This window comes from Antedon mediterranea, chromosome 4 (genome assembly GCF_964355755.1).
Source record: "Antedon mediterranea chromosome 4, ecAntMedi1.1, whole genome shotgun sequence".
Taxonomy (NCBI): Eukaryota; Metazoa; Echinodermata; class Crinoidea; order Comatulida; family Antedonidae; genus Antedon; species Antedon mediterranea.
The window spans coordinates 30,916,958-30,937,263 of record NC_092673.1 but is presented as its reverse complement, the minus strand read 5'-3'; the positions used below and the strand labels follow the sequence as shown (position 1 = coordinate 30,937,263).

At 35.4% G+C, this 20,306-nt stretch overlaps 2 protein-coding genes across 2 annotated transcripts; one reads left to right on the top strand and one right to left on the bottom strand.

Moving 5' to 3' along the window:
* The first annotated feature begins 1,928 nt into the window (after nt 1-1,928).
* On the top strand, nt 1,929-3,686 carry LOC140047772 (uncharacterized). The gene has a single exon (XM_072092807.1). It carries the CDS (start codon nt 1,986-1,988, stop codon nt 3,684-3,686), a length of 1,701 nt encoding a protein of 566 aa, XP_071948908.1. The 5' UTR covers nt 1,929-1,985.
* A 714-nt stretch (nt 3,687-4,400) lies between these two features.
* LOC140047273 (pappalysin-1-like) lies at nt 4,401-20,289 on the bottom strand. The gene is made up of 18 exons (XM_072092189.1): nt 20,088-20,289; nt 12,967-14,029; nt 12,146-12,291; nt 11,638-11,934; nt 11,044-11,355; nt 10,356-10,806; nt 10,113-10,241; nt 9,679-9,764; nt 9,365-9,564; nt 9,119-9,199; nt 8,857-8,974; nt 8,308-8,693; nt 8,003-8,162; nt 7,639-7,834; nt 7,188-7,359; nt 6,786-6,936; nt 6,367-6,536; nt 4,401-5,308 (listed from the first exon to the last, which is right to left on the bottom strand). Exons 1-18 carry the CDS (start codon nt 20,224-20,226, stop codon nt 5,120-5,122), a joined length of 4,446 nt encoding a protein of 1,481 aa, XP_071948290.1. The 5' UTR covers nt 20,227-20,289; the 3' UTR covers nt 4,401-5,119.
* Nucleotides 20,290-20,306: the final 17 nt, after the last annotated feature.

Below are 20,306 nucleotides of genomic sequence, written 5' to 3'. Positions count from 1 at the left end.
TTTCTTATGCAATACTTGATACATTATTGATGTACACTATGTTATTCTTCGTAAGCTATGAATAGCTTTAGTATGAGATATGAGATATAGTACATGTTATATTTAACGCCACTTAGCAATTATTACATACATCGGAAATTATACGAGTCATGATGGGTACACATTTTAAGTTTGGATTTAACTGGGCCTTTATACTGAAATGATACTGTTAATTTCAGCAAAACAGCTGCCCATAATGACCTTTAGTTCAGATTACTTGACATTATTATTGTGTATGTACATAGTGTTTTTTGTCGTTATGTTAATACTTGTAAATAACTCTTTTTTTTTCAGAAGGGCCTACTGTTAAAAGCTGCTCATACTGACCCGTATTTTCGATGTGATTATATTATGGCTAACTTACTTACTTCAGAAATAGTTTTAAAGTAGGGACTACTGATAGATGTCGGCTAAAATAGCTGCCCATAAACCAGTGGGTCATAAATTGTCACGTAAATCCGATGTGATAATTGCCCACTTTCTTACTTACTAGTCAGTGTTATTTATTTTGAGTGTGAATAGCATTTCAGTAGATCCTACTGTTAAATTCCCACTAAATGGGTAACTATAATGACTCGTGTAATGTCTCTGATGTAATACTTGCCAAGTGGTGTTAGTGATAAAGATAACACGTATCTCGTATCTCAATACTGCAATGTTATACCTATAATTATATAATTCACTTTAAATGTCATCATCATAATATATGTGATTAGATAATGGAAAATATATCACTGTAAAAATAGTGTTTAGATCTTAAACCTTCATTTTGTACCCACTTTTTAGATATGAACATGTTTAGGTTCTAAATACATTCTAAACATGTAGTATGTATCCAACTCAACACATTGATTGATTGATAAACATGTGGAGCAATATAAAGACACGTTTAGGTTTTTAACCTGTTTAATTTGACATGGTGTGTGTGGAGCTTTCGTCTGCAACAGTATAATCATATGCATGCAATGCTAAACACGTAGCTAAACATGTTGACTGAACATAATCTTGAATGCTAAACGAGCAAACAACATGTAGTTATAAACACGTTTAGGTTTTAAACACGCTAAACATGTTTAAAAGCTAAATGTGTGGAAAAGGTGGGTACAAAATAGATGTTTAAGATCTAAACACTATTTTTACAGTATAATTAAGCAGATACACTACTTGCAGTTCCAGTGATTTTATACGATTGTCCTTCTGATAAAATTAAATTTGATAGGATAATCTGTATTGGTCGTCAAACTAGAATTTGGACAGGATGTACGGTACTTAACCGAAATACAGAAATAATGCTTATACGGTTACAATTTCTTATTTAGTTTTAATTATTTCATTAAATATTTTTTCTGGAAACGATTAAATTGTATTAATTAGAGTAATCGTAGAACTGGTACCAATTAGATTAACTGTATTCATCGTCATTGGAAAGAACATGACGTCATCTAGAGAGATTAATTAAAATTATTATTGCGAGTTTAATTGGCGCGTCATTTGAGTTTATTATTTTACGGTATCTTATAGTCGACCTAGGCCTACCGATATTGTGCAATTCTGTGCAGTAAAACTCTTTTGAGACACTTTTATTTAGGGGACACTCCTATTCAATTTAACAATCCTATTCAATGGACACTCCTGTTTAGGAGACACCTATGTTTTGTTTTCACGCGGCTACGCGCATATCAATTGGCGCAGCCGCCTGGAGCATCGCAAAAACAAAACATTGATGTTCAATTCGCCGGACTGGAACCGTGCCGGAACAGGTGTGAAAGAGCCTTTAAGGGGACATTTTCACAACTATGGCCGGAAAATCCATCAGGATTTGCCATATTAATTACCCATATTAATTGTCGGGTTCTATGGTGTTGTATTTATAATAAACTACCATCTTTCTTTATTCAGATTCCAGGGAAGTTTCAGCAGTGAACAGAAAATTTATTATCGGTTTCATGGATAATGGACTGAATTATGTGCCACTGGCTTTGACATTCGTTATAGAAAACACGGAGAGCAGACAAAATGTATTACCAAATATTATCAACGTTACGTCTTCATTATTCGAAATATCTGTCATCCAAAATGACGTAACAGAGACAGTTTACCTTCCCAGCAGTCTTGTAATTTCCGGCTCTCGCTTGGGTTTCACAGGAATTGAAATACGTTCTGTTGCCGAAATTCGTGTGTTTGGCATAAGCAGCTATAATTCCCAATATTTAGACGGGTTTCTTGGTTTACCAATCGAGACTCTGGGATGTAGATATTATGTGGCTTCGTACACGGAATCAGAGGTATTGATAATGGCTTCCACAGATGATACGACGGTAAGCATTCGTGCCAAAGTCGGAATATCGTTCGAGAACAAATATATAAACGCTGATGATTATTTAAACATCACTATTGGGAGGTTTCAGGCAGCCCAATTTCAGAGTGAGTTGGATTTGTCGGGAAGCATAATAACATCTTCAAAACCAATCGCCGTAATGGCGGGAAGTAAGTGCGTCACCGTATCAGCCAACGGAACTTATTGCAACCATCTAGTAGAACAACTGCCGCCAACTGAACTTTGGGGTTCGAGCTTTTTCCTTTCGTCGTCGTATAAAACTAGCGACTTGTTTCGAATATTCTCAAAGGAGAATAATACAACGGTAACAATAACAACGTCGGTCAGCAAAACAACTGTTACTATTGACGAAGGCGAATTTCACGAGATAGTCTTGACTAATAGAGAATATGCATGGATAGAATCATCTAACACGATTATGACCGTGCAATACAGGGCGAAATATATCTCAGAAAATATATTAGGTGGACCTGCGATGTGTGTGCGACCATCACTGGCGTCGTTTGACAGTAGACCCGTTACAGTTCCAATGTTTTATTCTTCAACAGTCCACGACACAAATCGATTTATAGAAATCGTATCTCCGTGCAACAATATACAACATATATTATTAAATGGAAACGTTCTCCTATTCTATAGAGATCTTGATATTCAATTTATTGAAAAACCTTATCTTTTTGAAAATTACTGCAAATTGTTTGTTCCGTCAACATGGTCCACCGTACATATTACTACACGTATTGGTACGCGTGCGCAGTTTAGTGTAATTATATATGGATATAGTGATGTAATATCTTTTTCATATCTTGGAAAATTTATTGATTTGGAGAGTAGGGAGTCTACGACGATAAAAGCACAAACAATGACTGCATTGTCTAATTTTTTAGTACCATCAACATATATTACAAGAGCGCCCCATACGGTATCACCCAATCTACAATCGACGTTAGCGGCGCTATCATCAACAACATCTAATTCGTTTACAAGATTTATATCAAGAGTATCTACTAAAAAACGTACTGTAAATCCAACTGTAACATTTAACACACCTAACCCTACGATACAGCAACAACTATACAATGATACTGTCCCAGCAAATAAGGACAAACTTAATAAATTATGTAAAAAAGAACTATTTTCCCTACCATGTTTATTCGTGTACAGCATGGCCATTACACTTGCAATCGCAGTGATTGTGATTTGCACATGCGCAGTGACGTACTATTGTAAATGTTTGTCATCCCAAAGAGGGCATGTTCCACCAAAGTCACGCAAAATATCCAACAAACTTAAACATGCTTGGATGTAAACTCCAGTATTAGTGTACAATACTTAACTATACACGCGGGATACTCGCGTGTGAACTCAATTATTCTGTGGTATGTTTTTAAAAGAGAGGATTATAAAGTTGTAGTGCACATTAAGTTTATTAAAGTCAAACCAAACAGATAAAATAATAAAAAATAACTCTTAATTGTGCAACATTCTTTCCTTCATCAATCCACCATGCAAAGGTGATGAGGATTGGGCGGTGAAAAGAAAAAGCAAGGAATGCCAAATACGCAACAATACCATTTAGTGTTATGTAGGTGATAATGAGTTTCTTTGTTTACTTTCTATATTATCTTTACAGAAACCATTTAACACCCACATACCTAATGTGTCAAAACGTCTTTTGTCCACTGGTGCTAAACTTCTTTTGATTATAACAATACATGTACAAAACCAGAATGATGAGAAGAAGTCTAATCAAACCAAAACCAATCTGTTTTAATTTTTCAATATCAATCTCATTTTGGTTAAACCTAAAGCTCTGTCTACACTATAAAAGTTTATGTGATAACGAAATGTAATGTGCCCATATATGAACACGATGACGTCATAAAACTATTATAGTTGGGCACACCACACACCTTTTTTGTCAAACTAGTGTGATAGTGTGAACAGAGCCTTAAGCTATAAATTTCATTATAATTATTTCATTCTCAGACAAAAGCAGCAATAACATTCATTTACTCGTTAAAATAGTTTTATTTGTGTTGTTTTAAAAACGACATCACATATAGAAATTCATTTACAATCAACTTTACATAAATTATATACAAAATTTGTTTTCATTGATATAATCAACTCTAGACAAACTTAACATAAAGTCATATTGGTCATCACCTTGTGCAGCCTATACATCTTTACACTGGGTTGATTTATGAAATAGAGATTCGCCCTAAATTAATCAGCCAAGTGTAAATAACAAGAACTTATTTATTCATCCACTTAAAATTCATAAAAATGATAATTAGAAACTATATATTACTTTACACCCATTTGTTGGGCACGCGTCAATGAAAATGTTACATTTCCTTTATAAAAAAAGTAATGAGTCGAATTAGAAATCTGAAATACAAAAATATGACTCATTGCACTTATGATACATTTTACCAGGGAATAGTGAAATTACAGTTTAAAAACATCTTAAAATGGAATGGAATTTCACTCCTCCTTGATTTGACTATACAATATTACGTTTAAAAATAATGGTGTATATTGTCGTGTAGGCCCAAAATAAATTAAATGATAAGATACTTTATAGCATAATGATCTATACACAAAATAAAAATGTTTGCTTTATAAATAGTTAATAATTATCACAGCGTATACACCTTCTAAAATGTTTTAATATGATTTCAATTGATTGATAAATTAAAAAAAAAAACAATATTAGAGTAATAAAATATAAATAATCTAAACATTCTCTGGTTTTTGTATGTTCTCGTCAGCGTTAGGGTCGAGGCACTTGCATTCAGCTTTACAATTCGGTAGGAAAGTCGTGACTTTATTATCAATTGCAGTCGACTCACAACAATCTCCACCGTCCCAGTTACAATAGGCTCTGTTGTTGACTCCGTCGCAAAAACCGTCTCGGACAAAATCCTGCAAGACAAAATTAAAAGGAAAAATAGTTATAAACTTATAGAAGATGTTTCACTAAACACAATAACAAAAGTTACACAGAATTTACTTGAAAGTGTTTATATAAACATATATTATGTAACCATGGTGCAATATTAACAAAACAGTGAAACAAATACAAAGATAAAATGTTAAAATCATCAAAACTATTTTTAATAAGTATGAACACTTCGCTTAGAAAAAGTAATATTATAGTATAAATTAGGTTATACACAAACAAACAAACGAATAACTTATAATCACGTGCCATTTGTTTGTTTGTATATTTAACCTTTGACATTGAAATGTGCGCTATAAGATAAGGTATAACAACAATAAAATGTAATATCAACATATAATTAGGTTTAATTACTCATTGAGTAAAACCACGTTAAAATCATGTCAAATAGGTCTACAAATATTAGGTTAATTCTGGATAAGGATTTAACGAAACATGTATTGCTTTCTACAATTTTGTTTATATACTTAAACTCGTCACTAAAGTAGTTAACCTAATTATCATTGTTAGTCATACACATCATAAACAAAAAGTACGTTACAGTTAGAACATCAAGATAGGGTGCAACATTGGTAATTTTCAAATCCATATAAACTACTTTTACTAGGCCTTGTTTGATACGGATGGTTAAACTTAGTGTAGACATTTAGGAGGTCTAACATAGTCGAACCGCTTATAAAATACATGTGCGGTTACAGTAACTAACGTAGTAATTCTCTGATCAGTGTAAAACAAGGTAAATTAATGAACATATTGTAAGTTGGTATCTCATATTTTAAAACTGGTTAAGTGCAGGAGAGTTGAGGTAAACATTACAGAAGAAAGACTAAGTAAAGTAAGAAAGTGTGCAATATTATAAAACATTTAAGAATGGTGCAAAGTGAATCAGCATCAATTATTGTCGAAATTTGTCCATATGTGCTTTCCGAATAGACTTCATATAATGAAGTTTATACTTCTTTTCACGGAGAAGTTTCAACTGTTTGGTGCCGTTTGGAACACTATCTTCAGTGCAGCCTACCTCTTGACATCCTTTCACACAAGAGACAACTGACGGGTCTGGGTACCATTGTCGTTGAGCTGTGCAGGCGATGTATTTCGGTTGCGATTTCCACATGTTTGTAGGCACACCATTATCAGTTACAACCGCTTCATGACCGTATGCATTACAGGCTGCTGCGCAATGTGTACCTGTAACAAATTAAATAATTTAATATGATATAGGCCTGAGTTATTTTAATTTAATCGCAGAATGTGTCATCTATAAGCACATCCTTTACATTATATAAGTGTATATTGACCGACTAAAAGCTTAGTTATAATAGTCATAAATATCGTTTCTCCGCCAAAGTTCTCAAAAGGATATAAACAAGGGCTATCAATAATATTTATTCATTATGCGGCAAAGTAAGTTAGGCCCTACAAAAAAGACAAACTTACCGATGGCGTATGGGTTTCTATCGCATGTGAATTCCACTTCGTTGCTGCTTTGAGGTTCTGAACAATGGTGCGATTCCATATGTTGATGACAAACTGCAAAGGCCTCATCCCAAGTCTGGTCCCATCCTTTCTTCAAACACGTCACAGTGGCCTAAAAACCAAAAGAGCAATTGTTAATTATCAGGTCAGTTAAGTTTTAAAGTTTGGCTATTTGATTTTCACATAATGAAGCACATATATTGGACGCAACATACAAGCAATTGAATTAATATCCCTAGATTGTTTAAATTACGCGTAATACGTTCTTCCGCTTTCTAGTGTGCTTGGGAGTTTCTACGGCCACCGAACCGAATCTTGACTCCGTGAGAACGTAGCTTTACAAAAATATTTGAGAATACTCACAACCCTATCGATCGTATCTGGACAATTAATTCTACATTCGCTATGGAAGTATCGTCCATTACTGCAATTGTACAATCCTCGGTATATGGCAGGAGGTGGACTGCACTCTATACGAACACATGATGAACCGGACCATTCAAGATCGTCTCCGCATTTCAGTCGAATTCTTCGGCTAATAAAAGGAACATAATTCAGAAAAGTTAGCCTAAATTGTTTTACATGTGTCCTTGTATATAATATTAAACACAATATTGGAGTTCTAACAAATAAGAAGAAAATATTTGCATACAAGACGGACGGAGACAATACATGCCGTTTAAGGATTACACATCATGAGTTGTGGGTAATATGACGTCATTGACATTATTTGTCAAAGTTACTATTAAGTTTATTTATTCAGCCCTAAGAAAATATATCAAAAAGTATACAAATTAATATTAAGCATCCTTACCCTTTTGGATTATCTTTTATTTGGTATCCAGCTTTGCATCTAAAAATAACGTAGCTACCGATGTTATAAGAGAGCGGCTGATTTGGTATTTGGAACGAGTTGTCTGGTACTTGAGGTGGTTCGCATTGCTGTTGACAGAATGAGTTAGGTAAAGAATATCCACCATCTTCTAAACAAGTTATACTCTTGTCGGATCCTAAAGGGCAAAAGAGACAAGATTTCATGATAGTTAATGTAGATTATAGAAAATATAGGATTATGTAAAGGAATTCAAACATGGCTTTAGTGTCTAAACTAAAACAAAGACATAAAAGACAAAATTAAATGAGAAAGATTATGCTCAAAATATGTATATGAAGAGTACCTTGCATTTTTGCTGGTGGTGTGCACTTGAAATTGCAGGTACGATTATAGAGTGTTCCTTCTGGACATGACGTGATTGCGTACGTTATTCTAGGAAAACCACAGTCAACAGGCTTACACATTGCGTGATGTTCTTCCCACTGCCCGTTAACACACATTATCTAAAATAAACCAAAATATAAATGTTAAAATAACTTATAGATTATCGGCCATTTCTCACAAAACGTTAGAATGTTTCAGTTACGTGACAGAACATGTCAATTGTTTCCAAAATTGTAATTTTGCAGAGAGTTTGGTCAAACTTACCTCATATTTTTCAACTGGTCTGTAACCTTTGTCGCATTTTACAGTGTAGGTTTCTCCTTCGTTTACAACATCACCCACTTGTCGGTTGAGTGTTGCGTGTCTTGCCTCCGGGACGACACATGTTGGCAATTCGCACGAATAGCGGTTACACTGTCTTGTAGCTGGACTGTACAAGTAATCGTCACCACACGACTGTAGAACAAGCGGGTCAAACGCCTTCAAAGATCTCAGACGAACACCTGAAATTCTAACATCTTTGTAGTCCAACTCGATAAATACTTCTCGTGAGTAGTAAAACGGATCGTTGAGGTCGTGTTTTACATTAAAAGTGGCTGGATTTGAGGTACACCGAAGTGGTACATTTCTGTCCAATAAATGTATAATTCCTATATAAAAACACAGAGAAATAATACAATGAAAATAGTGTAAAGAGTAGAACATTTTGTAAAATTAAACAAAACAGTCTACAGAATTGAAAAATCAAACTTTTCTTTGAGAAAATAGTAGTTTAGTTTACTTTACACAAATTTGTAAAATGTTTTAGCCTACCTCTGGTGTCAACTAACGTAACCGATGCCCGTGTAGGAGTTGGTGTCAGCGGCGCGACACCGTCACCAGTGATATAGAGTAGAACACTAGTTACAACTACTGCCTTTGGAAATCCAACCTAAAATGGAGGGGAGAAAAACAACATTTTCAATTTCATCAATAAACATACTAGTATTACTCGGCCAGGTATATTTCCAATTAATCTTAGCAAAAACAACAAATTGTTCCAGCCAAAAAATAAATGTTGTGTTTGTTAACTTACCTTCAACCAAAGATTATGGTCGAGGAAACCAGCTCTGCAGGGATACCACACAAAATCTTCCTTTAATTCGTAGGTACAAACCTGAGTAAAACATAAAAGTTAAAAGAATCATTAGCGTAGTCCTTCTATCATTTTAATAAGGTACCGTATTTACCCCTTAATATTTACAGGAGATATTCAGAAAGATTATTCAGGAAAAGCTGAGCAAAAATTACATGTTCTGTTTATTTTAAATTATATATTTACCTGGTTTCTCGATGGTTCCCCATAGATAGCACTCTCTGGGCATTCTGGGCCTTGATACTGTGGGTTGCCTCGGGCGTACGAAGCCCACTGATCATAGAATCTAGGTGGAGTATAAAAACCACAATCTGCAACGTTAGTCTCCTTCTCAAAATCCTCGCAGTGACCGTCACCATCATAACGATAACAGAGGCTAGGCTCACCTAAAAAAATTGTTGAATGAGAATTATGCATCAAATTCAAAGGAACACATAATAACTTGTAACGGTAGAGAGCCACACGGTTCCTCCTTGCCACCACCCTAAACAAGAACTTACCAGTACATTTAAAACCCGTTTCTTCTTTGCAGTTGACATTACATCCATCATTGTTGAACACGTTACCATCATCACACGACTCGTCACTAAACAGGAATTAAGAACAAAACTGTTATTTATTAGACTGTTTTTTATCTGAAAGTAGAATTATAGGTCTACATTATTCTGTGCACAAACTTTAAAAGAACAAAAAGGTGCGTGGAGTATGAGTTATCAGAATCTCAATTGTATGAAGTCTCGCAATTTCCTCCACAGATGCCTATTTTTCAAGATTCATGTACAGGCGAGATCGTACCGGGAATGGGTGGATTGTATGATAGCCAAGTGTCCTAACCAGTCGACTGTCACAACTCCCTACTATAAATATTATTTGACGGGAATTTTCCAAAAGTGTTTCAGTAGAAAAAATGTAAATTAATCGAATATACGCTTACCTCTCACGTATACCATTTCCGCAAAAACGAAATCCAGTTCCGATTACAAGTGGTGGAGATAAATCAGTTATTATATTTTCTGAGCTGACACTAACACGATACGTATATTCTGTTAATTCGTTGACGGAGCTAGAAATACAATAAAACTAAATATTTTACGATTACGGTATACAGTTAAGGTAAGAAACGCATAGAATGTATTGTATTGAAGAAATTTCAAAAAAATTATTCATAGAAACTTACTTGTCCACAAATGTTGTAGAATCCACTAGTTTTTCTTCTCCGTCGTCAAATTGAGGACTTCTTGTCAGGAGATAATTAACTGGTTTACAAAACTTACAACCGCTGTGCCCAGGTCTTGAAATCAACTGGACGGCATCAATTCCAACATACAGACCATTTGTGTAGATTATGACAGATTTAACTTCTTCATTTACGTTGTTGATTTTTGTACTGTACGGAATATCACAATAAACGTCGGCGGCGCCTAAGCTGATGCGAGTTCTGTTGACAGTCACTAATTCGATGTCATAGATTGCCGTGTCTCTAGTGCCTACTTTTGTTACCCACAGGGTTAGTCTTGAAGGAACCACTGGGTACTTGAAATTTACCTTTAGTTTGCAGTACTTGCACTTGGTTCGATCAATCCACCAGGCACGGTGGTTAATGGAACATTTCGCAGCGTTTGGAGGGCCTATAATGCACATAAACATATTATTTTGAATGATTTGTATAAAATTAGCTCTAATGCATGTAAACACAGTTGAATATATGTGGATACGGCGTCACGCTACCTGTAAAGTTTTATATGACAACAAATTGTGATGTGCCCATATATGGACACGATTATGTCATATTAGTACCATTTGAGCACATCCCACTTTTGCTGTCAAACTAGTGTAGACGGAGCTTAATACCGGTAAACACTAACCTGTTGCTTGCTGTGGTGAATAATCACCGTAACGTTTTTTAGAATGCGGCGAGAAAGCTGAGTCGCCATACTGTACGAGAACATCTCCCGTCACGCAATCATGGCATAGTTCTGAGTTCAATGCGACGTTGTGTCCGCTAAGAGGAGGCTGCCATGTCAAGGTAACCGAATCGTCTAATTTGGAGATCACATTTGGCGGTAAAGGCATCACTGAAGGTTCTCTGTCTTGTTGCCATGACTGATAGAAGAGATCAAGATAACAATGCATGCGAGCCGTCTGCTGAGGAGTAAATGAACTCGTACAAGAATCATCTACAAAAAGAAAAAAAAAACAATTAAGTTAGTGATACAGTAATTGCCGTTCTACAGTAACCCAGCAATACATTTTTTTCTATCGGACGAAACGAATTTATAACTGTTTTTTAAACACACAAAGCAACAAGGTTTACAAACGCCTCACAAATACTTCCGATGGTACATTAAATATTGTTAGTGAATCTTGTTGATTGAGGTTTTTTCAATTAGTTTTCCCATTGACGTTTAGTAGTTAGCAGACAAAAACGTTTTGGTTAGATAAACAATGTCTTTACTTACTTGCATAGCTCATGTAATTTGTGAATGGCGTGTTGTAGAAGTCGGTCAAACCGCAACGCCCACCAGTCTCAGCGGGTAACGGATCCCGACAATATTCATTCTGAGGTGTTGGATTGGTATCGGCTATCATATCGCCAAGTTCTAAGCTAGGCTCAGTCTCAAAACACTCCTCACTGCAAGGTATCTCTGTGACGCCATGGAAGACATGCCATAAGCCAAGGCTGTGACCAACCTCGTGGATAACAGAGTTCATAACGTCTGGTGCACCATATGCGTTAGCATGCATGATAATACCACCTACGGATGAACCAATACACTTTTAATAAACAACATTTTAGGCCTAAATTTAAATTGCATGATTCTAGAAAATAGTAATATGAAATTAATAGAAGGAGAGGTTTTTCTCTAATTTTATTTCTTTCCAAAAATTTATTTTGTTGAACCTTTCTTTTTAAATTAAATAAACACAAAGGATTTAAGAAAGCAATGCTTTAGGAGATGGACTTACCACGAGCACTATAAACACCAAAATCCCACGGCATGGTCGCTGCCCCCAACAATGCTTCGTCAATGTATTCAGCAATGTAGATGTTTAAGTATTCAACCGATTCCAATCCAATTGCTGTCTTGAATTCTCTTTCTCCCATGAACATACTGAAAAGCAACATAACTTGATAAGTAATTCAAATGAGTTAGGATGACTATAACAAGGCATTTAATAAAAAGGCAAATTGCCTTAAAATGTAAATGTGACATGTTTCGAGAAACTATTCTCATATTGGTTGCATATTGTATGTAAATAAGTAAGTAATTAGCATAATAAAACAAGGAATGTAGGCAACAACCTATCATATGGCAAGTGTGACGCCTAAGTATAGATTTGTTTGTTCAAGGAAGGTTTACTCAACGAGATGTGGAGGGCTTCTTTGAAGCGGAATCTGCAGAATCCAGAACGGTGAAGCAACCCGCATTAGCGAGGGCCTTACACCGTTCTGAATCCTGCAGATGTTGAAAAATGTGAGAAGCCTTGGGCGTCATACTTGCCATATGATTGGTTGTTGCCAACATTCCTTGTTTTATTATGCTAATTACTTACTTATTTACATACAATATGTGCTATTGGTATATAAGCACTCTTTATTAAATAATTCAAATGAATTGGAAGTTATGATGATGAAGGTGGTACATCGGATGGTTGTAGCTAAAGATAGTCGTTGAAAACAGCATAGGACTACCGCAAATTTACCTGTAAACTTTATCGTGAAAATTGGAAAATCTGTAAAATTTGATAATAATATTATGATAATAATATTGTGATATTATACTTACCAGTATTGTGAAGATGGATCAATACACGTTTCAAAAGTGTCGGTGACGTCAGGGTCACAGCAATCTCCTTCATCCCAATCATAATACGCCTTGTTACAGTTCGAATCACACCTTCCATTACCAATCCGAGATAGCGGACATCTTGCATCAAAGACATCACAATCACCCCCGTCGTTGCCAGTATACCGTGGACTACACAGCGGATCACACCTGCCATTTCCAACATCTTCAGATTCACAAACGGGAATGATTCTTGTTCTCCGCAAAGTACTGTTTCTTATTAAATGATCGTGTCTCAGAAAAGTAATGTTATATCTATTAAATGCTTTATTAAGTTCGTTATGCTGCCTCTCAATTTGTTCCTGCGACAACATTGGGTTTGAACCGTCGTCGTTTGCTATGTTGATCAATCGGTAGCGTACTAGTTTTGGACGACGCAGAGAACTTCTGTCTATATACGACCTCATTACAATTGGATTATCACATACAGTTATACCACATTTCGGAGTTTTTAAACTTAAGTCATGCTTCTTGCTGGAGAGATCTGATGGAATAAGATCTGGAAACTCATCATCTATATTTGTCCAACTTGTGAAATTATCAAACGGATCCCAGAAAACTAGTTTGTCAGTGACGTTATTATCTTGAAACAAATGTGATTGGTTGTTATACAACTGGGCAACCTGTCGATGCGATAACACTTTAGACCACATACGCATGTCATCTACAGCACCTCTGAACTGGACACCAAATTCGAATGAACCTCCAAATTCAAGCTCTTTACACTGCCGTTTAAATTCGCTGAAGAGTGGGCCTCGTTGTTCATTCTTTGCAGACACCATAGCACCATTAATGTACAGTTGTATAGTTGATTCATTGTAGGTAGCGGCGATGTGGTACCATCGGTGAACGTCGTAACGAAAGGGAGCCGATGCGAAGCTGTCTGTTTTGGACCGGTCAGTCTTAAGCTGGAAATAAAGATGAGCATCACGCTTTTGTCGATTTGTTGTGATACCAATCCCCCAGCCAGTTGATTTCAATTCTTCACATTTGTCTCGAAGACCTAAAAGTATTTAAATACATCTTTATTTATTACCGGTATATCTACAATTGGGCAATCACTTAAATGAGTATTCAATGATGAACGAGAAGTATGTTTCAAAGATCTCAACGTTATTCCTCAAACACACAACTGCATTCTCATGAGTAATTAATGATTGCCACCAATCCTTCTATTCATAGTTATAAAGTTTCATTATACAAACATATTTCTAATTTACATTAACCATTTTGATATTAAACTTATACTTAAACTTTGAACTTATTTGTCTTTCTTTGTTATACTACCGTACGTTATAGAGTGGACCATATTGTAAATCATTTAAAATCTTATTTTCTGAATAATATTGTATGATGTAATGTGTTAAATTAAAAACATATATATAAATAAAATGTAAATACACTAAACGAATCACCTTTTCTCAAGAGAACAAATATGTTTTTCCATTTTGTTCCACAAGTTTTTTGGAACTTTTTAAAAAGTCACCTTCAAACAAAAGTTCTTGTAAAATACTATAATAAAAATGACAACTTTTATGTCAATTCCCAGTGTGGATTATAATGTTATCCATATTTAATAAACAATTAAATAAGTGTTACAACACTTCAGAACTTGTTAAAACGATTTAAAATTTGGTGAGTTGAACAAGTTCTAGGTGAAGGTCAAGTTTAGCGAAGCTGAGGTTGTGGTCCCGTAGGGCTAGAGTTATGCCGGTAAATACGGCTAGTCAGTACGGTGTCCACAGGGTGTGATGGACAATCAAAATACAAGGCTAGGGAACTTCCATCTGCGATTGTAAATCACACCCACGGGTGCAGGTGTGTTATTAATGGTAGTATTCAGCCACCAGGTAGGCGAGAGGACTATTTTTTTTTTAAAGTTTTGAACTTTTCTCAATCTACTGAAAATGTGCGAAAACCAAATTGATGATATACATTGACAATCAATAATACAGAATCTAGCAAAACTATAAATTATATAATAAAATGAGAAAACAATTTACTATCGAGGTCTAATGAACTTTCTTTACAACGAATCTCGTGTAACTTCCTCATTTGTAAACTGTATGTGTGTGTGGTGACTATTTTCAACCTCAATTAACTGATGATGTTACAGTATTAAAGTGCAAACCCAAAAGGTGTGTTTGAATTTGTCGAAGAAAAAACTTTGGAAATTGGCATAGCTTGTGATGCTTAGTCTCCAGTGTTATGCTAACCACGTTGGGGAATACTACTGTAGGTAGGCCTACTTGCGCCGATGGGTAAATCGCTGAGTTTATAGTAAAGCTCTGTTTACACTATCAAACTAATTAGAAAAAAAAGTGTGATTTGCCCAAATATGGTAGTGATACATATGACATAATCGTACATATAGGCACAACACATTTGTTTGTCACATAATGTTTGATAGTGTAGACAGAGCTTTAGATGGGAAAACTGTAAGTTTATTCTACATTCTACAGAACTCTAAGTTTATAACACATATACTGCCATGTGTATTTAATATTTACATTTCTCTTTATTTCACACAGAGAAGGTTTAAAAAAAAAAGAAAAAATCAAGCGTAAATTGCCAAGGAATAGTTAGGATTTAAAATAATGAAAAGAAAAACAGAAAAAAAACTATAGAATCAACCAATAATTAGTCATATACGATATATCAAGCTGTGTGCGGCAGTGTAAATATTTGATAATTAGTACAGGCTCATTCACTCAGAACTAATCAGGTATATCCGAATTTTTATGTTTTCATAAAGAATTTATTGTGATGCATTCGAAATTAACAGCAGGGCCTGAATATCGTGTTTTGCACACATGATTGTTTGGACCGGACTACAAAGAACAAACGCACGTCCAGTGTGTAACAAACTGGGATAAGAGGCTTGATTTAAGTAAATAGGACGCAATGTGTATACGTGAATTGGACGTATCGTGTTACACAAGTACTTTGACCTCAGAGACGACAGGTAATCTGAACTATTACTTGTGATTGGTCAATACTTGGAATGTGCATGTGTTCCTGCGTTCTACCCTCCTAATGGGAACCGCGTTAATGCTCAGCTTATTAACAAGACATTTATGAAAAGGTTTAACAGCGACCTACATAGCATAAACCTAAATCGTCTGGTAAATTACGTGACTGAAACTTATATCAAAGTGCCACGGAAAAATGACTTCCAAAAAAACATACACTCATTGGTCCACTGACATTTTATCAAATTCGACTCATCTCTATAAAGATATGAATTTATGTACTGTACGTATGTTGAATTTCCAATCCAAGATGTATACATGAATGTAGGTAGTACAGTATGTGCTGAATTTTGTTTCAGAGCCAAGATTTAAATATCAATTTATTTCTACAATATAATAAAATACGTACATAATAATGCAATGAAGTAATTATGTGGGGAGGGGGGAGGGGAGTCATATAAGTCATAAAGACTTTAAGTTATATACAATGAATGTAGGTAGGTATATATGTGTTAAATTTCAGAGCTAAAAACATACGTTGAGACAAACGTTAGTGAACTACCATAAACAATAGTAGTACAATAGAACAAGAGTTGATCTTGTGCATTCCAAGTAGAAACAAGTATTTGGTGTGGTAAACTTTTAACAATCTATCACAATTAAATTATAATTGCAGTAGGCATTCATTCCTGTCAGTTCAAACAGGGAGATGAGCGCCCCTGCCCACCGATGAGTTTCGGGACCCCTTTGACCCGGAGGGAGAGTACCCGTCAGGGTCCCTACCAAGGGTTACAGGTCCCAGGTTTTTAGTTGTTTTTAAAATTAGTTAGTGTTCCATGACCTTCTCATCAAAATTAACGTCTCTCATTGTTGTGCTATGTTAACATAATGTCAATGACGGCGAAATGTCCCCAATAATGAGGTTAGCTATGCAAACAAGTAAGTAACAAGTAAAGAAGGAGGTCTACTTAATTATTAGATCTACTGTTTAGGCCTATATGCTATTAACTGCAGACGGCCAAGAGGATGATACTACATTAATTTAAAGTTAAAAGGGAATTGAAACTGTGTAAAACACTAACCAAACGGCATAAAACAGAGGAAATGGTGATGTCGCAAGATGAGAGGCGTCACTAATGATAATAGATACAGAATATGTTATATAAAGTTAAATGATTATTATGATAGATCTACATAGGGTGTTCGTGGTTAAATGGATTTCAGTTTTGACTTTATTACAGACATCTTATGATCTAATCTAAAGCTCTGTATTGACTATCAAACTTTATGTGACAAAAAAAAAATGTGATGTGCCCATATATGGACATGATGATGTCATATCACTACAATATTTGGTAGTTTGATAGTGTAAACAGAGCTTAATTTTAGGTCTACGTGCAAGTTTCACCCACGAAAGTCGAAGAAACTATATATTTCTACTCAAACAGTTATTGACACCTGTTAGTTGTGTTGTTGAAATTGATAAATACTTCGAAAACTTAAAAAACAATATTCCTATTCAAAAAGTATATCCGGGAAAGAATAGTCGATTAACCTTGGACGCTAACGGAACGACTATGTTATGACGTCAGTATTTCTTTTTATTTTAACGAATTAAATAACAAAATATGAGTGATGGACTGTTTTTTTAAAAATACGATTTTCCAAATGCATTCGAATAAAAGAACTAAACGACTACACACAAAGTGTATGCCTAAATTGTCAATGAAAAGTATATTATTAGGCCATTTGTCAGACCACATGTGCCCAGGCCAGGGAAAGTATTACGACTCTAACGAGCAGACTGCAGACGTTAAATTGTGGGATCAAAATGGTTTATCACTACAATTCATTATGTTTATCTTTTAAAGTGAATAGGTGAAAATATTAACTTCTATATATAAAAAAAAATTACAATCGAAGATTTTGAAATTATATTGTATTTTTCACGGATCTAGGGCCTAGGCCTACTGGACGTATTTTTTCATTAGAATTTTGTCATGACAATAACAAATTTAAAACAAAAATGTAAACAAACAAATAGAAAAATCATTCAGTGGGTTATTCTAATGTCATGTAGGCCTAGGCTTATTGTAGACATCTCTTGCAAATTAAAATATGAAGGCTGTTGTCTCTGATTCCCTGAGCAGAATGAATTTATGGAGGTTAAAAACGAACAAATGGACAAAAAACATAAATAACTTATACAACACATTAATGAACATTCCTTTCTCCACTTCGCGCCATTTTGGTAATAACATTCCCGTCAATTCCCATGAGCGTACTATGTGCTATTAATACGCAAACCTTCACTTCCTTAACACGTCTTGAAATTCGAATCACTTTGATTTCTCGTTGATGAATTAATGCATCGTTTCAAGAAAATTAATAATCCTGTCAGATTTCAACACATGAAGGTCTACACCATTGCCCGATATATAATATTGACAATTAACCCTGTGACATCACAGCTACATAAGTTAAAATGCAAAGAACGTAAACATACATTCTATATAACACATGCATGTCTGCCTAGGCCTCAAATATTGCACGATATATTATTGACCCTATAATGACATCACTTTAACGGTTTATAAAACGTAAGTAAACATCAGACTATAACACATGCAGGTCTACACTATTCTCCGATATATAATAGGCCTACTGGCCCTATGATGATATCACTACGTTAAAATACGGCTGTATCACACGTGTGACTACAATACGTCATAGCACATGCTGTCTACAATATTGCCCGAAATATTTCACCAAATGACGTGACTACTCTACGTCAAAATACGATTTTAACGCACGTGTAGGTGTACTACTGTTAATTTCAATGACATCACTATCTACGTTAAAATACGTAACGCACGTGAACAGCAGACTATAACATGAATGAAGCCCTACACCATTGCGCAATGTTGGTGCTAGAGCTTGGTTCCCACTAGAACGTAACGCAAGGACGTAAACGCAACGCAAGCGTTTTAACCAATGACAAGCGAAGTTATAGACAGTTAGCAATCACACAAGCGAATAAGCCATCGCTTGTAATTTGTCAATTTACTTGCGTTGCGTTACGTCCTTGCGTTGCGTCGCTAGTGGGAACCACGCTTTAAGCGTGGTTCCCACTAAAACGCAACGCAACGCAGCGACGTATCGACGCAAAGTGATGCATTGCGTAATCGCAAGTGGGAACCGACGACGCACCATTGCTGTAAAAATCGCAGGTTTGATTTAACGCAGGTGGGGGCAAACACAATGATTGGAAGGGCATTTTCTTACGTTGCAAAGATTGCGTTACTTTGCGTCGCAAGTGATAACCAAGCTTTAAGCGTGGTTCCCACTAGCGACGCAACACAAGTACGTAACGCAACGCAAGTGAATTGACCAATCACAAGCGATGGCTTATTCGCTTGTGATTGCTAACTGTCTATAACTTCGCTTCTCATTGGTTAAAACGCTTGCGTTGCGTTTACGTCCTTGCGTTACGTTCTAGTGGGAACCAAGCTTAATTATCGTTACGTTATGTTACGATGATAACGTACGTAAACGTTATTACCGTAGGCCCTACACTGTATAGCAGCATTAATAGGCCTGTACTATATGTCCTAATTTGTATGTTTTTTCCTCGTTTGTACCACCGAGTTTGCCATGCCCAACATAGCTTGAATGATCCCATCAATCATGTGTGAGATATGATGTAAGGAGTGACATGTATTACAGGTCGGAAGATTGTATTGGCTACTTCTATCAGACTATTAATTTCTCATTTTGTGGGTTCCACTGTCTGCAAAGTTACTACTACAAACCAGTAACGCATCAATCTAACTTAAATAGGACTATGTTAAAACTCCAGAAATTATACTTTCTTTATTGGATCTTACGAAAAAGTATCTATAGAAATATGTTCCGTTCTATATCACTAATTGTCATATGCATAATAAATAAATAAATAATAGCAAACTCGGCATTTTTGTTAATATGCCTAATAAAAGCAATATTTACTTAAATTTGTTTAATTGTGCTTAGGTTGCAGTAGTACAAATATTCCAATTAATTAAAAAAATAATAAAATAAATAACTTACGTAGAACATCGGTTTTTCCAAACTGCCCTCCTTCGGGCTTCATCCAAAATGAAATAGAAAAATTGCCTCGTGGAATAGTTTCAATATTTGTTAAACGAAGAAGGCCAGAAGTGCCAGCAAAATAAGCAGCATAGTCCATGTCGTCAACAGGGTCCGTAGAATACTCAACGTGACGGGGAAAACTGGCATGATCATCCCGCTTCGTACGGTCGTGGGATG

Coding starts and splice junctions, on each gene's coding strand:
- LOC140047273 (XM_072092189.1), bottom strand. CDS start 20,226: ATGGACTATGCTGCTTATTTTGCTGGCACTTCTGGCCTTCTTCGTTTA. Junction 11,935..12,145: donor TGGTGTTTATAGTGCTCGTG/GTAAGTCCATCT, acceptor GTTCATCCGTAG/GTGGTATTATCATGCATGCT. Junction 7,835..8,002: donor ACCACCAGCAAAAATGCAAG/GTACTCTTCATA, acceptor TTTGCCCTTTAG/GATCCGACAAGAGTATAACT.
- LOC140047772 (XM_072092807.1), top strand. CDS start 1,986: ATGGATAATGGACTGAATTATGTGCCACTGGCTTTGACATTCGTTATA.